At 34.4% G+C, this 4,588-nt stretch overlaps 1 protein-coding gene across 1 annotated transcript; it reads right to left on the bottom strand.

The window, feature by feature from the left end:
• Window positions 1-2,422: 2,422 nt before the first annotated feature.
• LOC136228593 (uncharacterized) lies at window positions 2,423-4,015 on the bottom strand. Its single transcript, XM_066017019.1, has one exon. The coding sequence runs from the start codon at window positions 3,720-3,722 to the stop codon at window positions 2,580-2,582; it is 1,143 nt and encodes a 380-aa protein (XP_065873091.1). The 5' UTR covers window positions 3,723-4,015; the 3' UTR covers window positions 2,423-2,579.
• Window positions 4,016-4,588: the final 573 nt, after the last annotated feature.

Below are 4,588 nucleotides of genomic sequence, written 5' to 3'. Positions count from 1 at the left end.
CTTTGACTCCCTTTACTTTAATTTTAGCATATTGAATGCTTGTATTGTAGCTTATTGTAAAATTTGGGCCTTGATAGAAAAATTGAGCCCCTGAATTACACAATTTAACCATGTGCCAGTGTATATAATATATTGCTAATAACAGAATAGAACCTTCTAAAAAAGATAAAAGGATTTAGAATGACAAAGTATATAAATATAGAGTCCTCAAATAAAAAAGTATATAAATATAGAAGCTGGAAAGTATATTATACTGGCAATAAAATATGATTATATGATTTAAATACAAAATCACCCTTCTAGTTTTCCCTCTTTGTCCCTATTATAATATGCTATAGTACTATGTGTAGGCTTTAATTAGGCCTACTGCTGGAAACTGGTCTTCCCTTTCTCTTTTTCAGGACAAAATGATTATTTAAAGTCTATAAATAAAAGCATCTATCATCATTAAAAAAAATGAAGCTTTAAAAAGGGTAAACAATTGGAGAAATCAAGGCAATAAACCTGATTTTAATGTAAACTGTAGCCATTAGCAAAGGAATGGTGGGAAAATTAGGCTTAAGATTCCACAAACAAATGCAAAATACAATCAACAACTAAGCTAGCAATTTGATCACAACCAAAAGGCCAAGTCATGTAACCTAACCCTATTACTAAGAGCATCTCCAATAGAGGGTGCCTAAAAGAGTATCAAAACTTGACACATAATTCCAAAATATAATATTTTATTGTCTCTTTCATTACATCACTTTTGACAACCTTTATTTAAAAAATATTCCAATAGATATTGCTTGAAAAGTTACCATTATAATCCTATAAATTATTATTTTATTAAAAATATTAAAAATAAAAGACTACATATTTTATTATTTCTAGGAGAGGGACCACCTATTTTGATATTAAAAAATAATAAACAAGGTTGCCAAGAGATTGCCAAAAATTGGTAACTTTCCTTGGCACCCACAATCACTCCAGTATTAGGCACTCTTTAAAAGTTGCCAAACCTGATGTCACATCAGCTGTCACTCTTTTGGACACCCTCTATTAAAGATGCTCTAATAAATCAAAAATTATACTCCGTCCGTGACTTAAAATCTTCTAATTTTATTAGTAATTTGGATTTTAAACGAGTATAATAAAGTTTGTAAATAAATTTGATAACAAATCAAATTTATTAACAATCACTCTAACGGTATAACTCAGTCGTGAAAAGTAACAAGTAAACTGCAAGCAATAGAGATAATTTAAAAGGAAGTACTAAACTGAATTTTTTTTTTTCATTATCAAATTTAAATAATTTATGAGGTGTAGAGTAGATGTATAGCCACTGGTGGGACTGTGTACAACTAGGTTTAGGCATTGGAGTTTTGTCTTTGGTGGAGATGAAAAAGACTTTATGTATTAAAGAGTAGAAGGTCACATGCATTCCGGTTTCAAATTGATCCGGCCTTTTCTAGTTACCCCACAAAGCAAGCTCATTTAACTCATCTTTGCTGGAACTCTTATCAAATTTGGTCCAATACTTTATGGCCTGCCGAATATAAGTATATCTAGTTAAACTCCTAACTGACAATAACAGCTTGAACACTTGAGGGTAAAAATACTCTCTGATTTTTTTTTTTTAATGAAAATGTTTATTTTCATTAAATGAAAAGATATAAATACAATGAGAAAAACATAAATGAAAAAAAATATAAGAAATAAAACCTTACCAAATCGATAAACGGACGAAAATCAAAAATGACTATAAAAGACAAGAAAAACCCATAAAAAGTATAAAACACAAATAAAAAAAACAATGAAACCTATATTTTTTTAAATCCAAATTCGCAGAAGAGTAACTGCAATCCGATTTTCATCATTCAGATCCTTTCAAACATTCGGATAAGAATCATTTCTTTTGTTGCAACAACATAGATCTATTGATCCACATATAAAATAAATCATTTCCGCCCTTACTAAATCCGAAAAAAGTATAAATAAAAGAATAATTAGAAGCAGATACAATTCAGACAGATAAAGAGATACGAAAAAATATATAAACACTGATTAAAAAAATAACAATAAAAAACACACAAAACCTAACACGATAGAGAGAAAAAGAAGCAAAACAACAGTAGAATGAATTGGGGTTCCTTTCTTTGCAGAGGTAAACTGTTTTCTTTATGAATTTTAGGCATAGAATGAGTTTAGTTTAAATTAAAGTTTATCATCTCAATTTTGAAATTGAATTTTAATATTTAAAATTGGGATAAAAGGGTAAAAGTACCCCTAATTCTTAGGGCAGGAACAATTTTATCATTGGCAGACTAGATGGCATGGCCGAGTGGTAAGGCAGGGGACGGCAAATACCTTGTAGGGGATGGCTAGTCCAAGATGCCTGAACAACAAAGTTTGCAATCCCACGAGCAATTTAGGTCAATTTGAGAACTACATTTTCTTGATTTTCCGTTTCCACAATTTTATCCAAACAACTAAACAGAAAAATACAGAGATGAACAGAAAAATAAATTGTTTACAGGAACCTGAAAATTGCTTGTGAAGTGTGAACAATAAGCATGGTTTTCAAAGGAACAAGCTTAAAAAATATCCAGAATTTCCAAAATATATCCATTGCATAGAGGACAATTACCCCTTTCCACCCAAACCTCTCTTGAACACAATCTGCAAAAGGTGTGCCCACAGGGGATAAATGCCGCACCTTTATGCCTTACCATGCACACGCAGCAAGTGTGCTCTATTCCATCACCACCGTTCGGTCCTTCATCTTCTTCATCCAATTCACCGGCGCATGCCACGTCATCTGCGATTGTATACCTGGGCCCTACTACCCCCATCTGTTGATCTGTCTCCTCCAACAAATCCATTAATGACATCCTCACAGGTTCCTCCTCTGCTGCTCTTCCGATTGCCGTCAAATTAGCTTCCTCCGGAGATTGCTGCTGCGCTGCTGCCGCTTCTTGCGCAGCTACTGCCTCCCTAGCTGACATTGATCTCTCCTCTGCCAAAACCACTGACAGTTGCCGGCTACCCACTGCCGGCGTCGATTCTTCCTCGCTCTCAATCACAGGATCTCCTATGTGCCTACTTAAACTGTGGCGTGACATTTGCGATCTGAAAGATCGTGCAGGAGGTTCATTTCCGACGACGTGAGAATTCAAAGACGAATTATCTGACCGCGATGAATCGGACTGTGTGTTATTCGTTAATCCATGCCGAAACGCAGTCCGGAGAGTCATCTGCGGTTTAGAACTAGAAACGGCCGATTGATCATTTGAGTCGTCACTGTGAGTTGAATCGCCGGTATCAACCGACGAGACGGTGGTTAATCGTTCCGAACCGCGGGGAGACATCAAGGATCTGGTTGGATTATGGAAATTGTTGGAGTTAAAGTTACTGTAACTCTGGATGGGAACATCAGAAGCCGGTATAGGCACGGAAGAGATCCAAGCAGCGACGGCACGCTTAAGACGGAGTTTATCCCTGAAAGCTTTCCAGGTCTTCTTATCCTTGTGGCCAAACAAGGAGCCATGAGGTTCTTCATCACGGATAATATCCAAAAGTGTTCTGTTAACATGACCGACGGCATTCGTAGGTTGCTTCTGAGAGCCTAAAACAGCTTCCAGAGTTAAGCCGGCTAGATCTCTGGTATGATCAACAGCCGACATTTGTTCCAAAAGCGAAAGTCTCCGGCGACCACCACCGGCACCGGCTTCTTCCATTGCAGGTAAATCACAAATTCGAACAAAAAAACGAAATTACATAAACTAAAATAAAAAGTTTCTAGAAGTGGAACAGAATTCTTGAAATTGAGGATATCTAATGGAAGGCAACAAAATAAAGAGATCTAATGGAAGGGATTGGGAAAAAATGGTAAAAAACGAAAAGCAGAGAATAAAGAAAGATTCAAATGGCGTACGGTACGATGATACTGAAAACTGAAAAAGCTGTTAGCATTGGATACCTTGCTTGAGGTAGAGGTATTTATTTCTACTATAGTGGCAGAGAAGAGAATATAAATTGACAACAAAGAGCAGCTTTCAAATGAAAAAGGAAAAAGGAAAAACAAAAGTTAGATGATTTTGACCAGAAGAGACAATAAATAGAGATAAGATGAGCAACGCACCAAAAGACGATGTTCTTCTTTAGCAGATTTCACTTTCTTTTTTTCGTTTTTATTATTTGTAATTTTGCACAGACAAATTTTAATTATACACCTAATCAATCAATTAAATCAACTAATATGTCTGTTTGTTTAAATTTATTTATTTTTTCTCTCTTTCTTTCTGCAAAAATGGTTGTGATATGCAGGCGGTAGGGTAGGGCGAGTCTAATATTATGGGAACATCCTGGTTCACAAGCATTATATATAAAAAAACGATAATGTTTACCGTTGGAAGTAATTTTATCATAACGTTTAAAATAATATAATTTTATTTTTGACAACCAAAAGTAATTTTACTTTTAATGTTCGTAAGTTAGTCAATTTTAGATATTATTATAAAATATATATTTTCTGTTTTATTTTGTAGTAATTGTATATCAGTTGTTCTATATTTCATATTTTCTATAATTTAAGAATAGAATT

The sequence above is a fragment of the Euphorbia lathyris genome, chromosome 5 (genome assembly GCF_963576675.1).
Source record: "Euphorbia lathyris chromosome 5, ddEupLath1.1, whole genome shotgun sequence".
Lineage (NCBI taxonomy): Eukaryota > Viridiplantae > Streptophyta > Magnoliopsida > Malpighiales > Euphorbiaceae > Euphorbia > Euphorbia lathyris.
Note: the sequence above shows the minus strand (reverse complement) of the source record. Positions and strands in the feature narration are given on the sequence as shown.

Coding starts and splice junctions, on each gene's coding strand:
- LOC136228593 (XM_066017019.1), bottom strand. CDS start 3,722: ATGGAAGAAGCCGGTGCCGGTGGTGGTCGCCGGAGACTTTCGCTTTTG.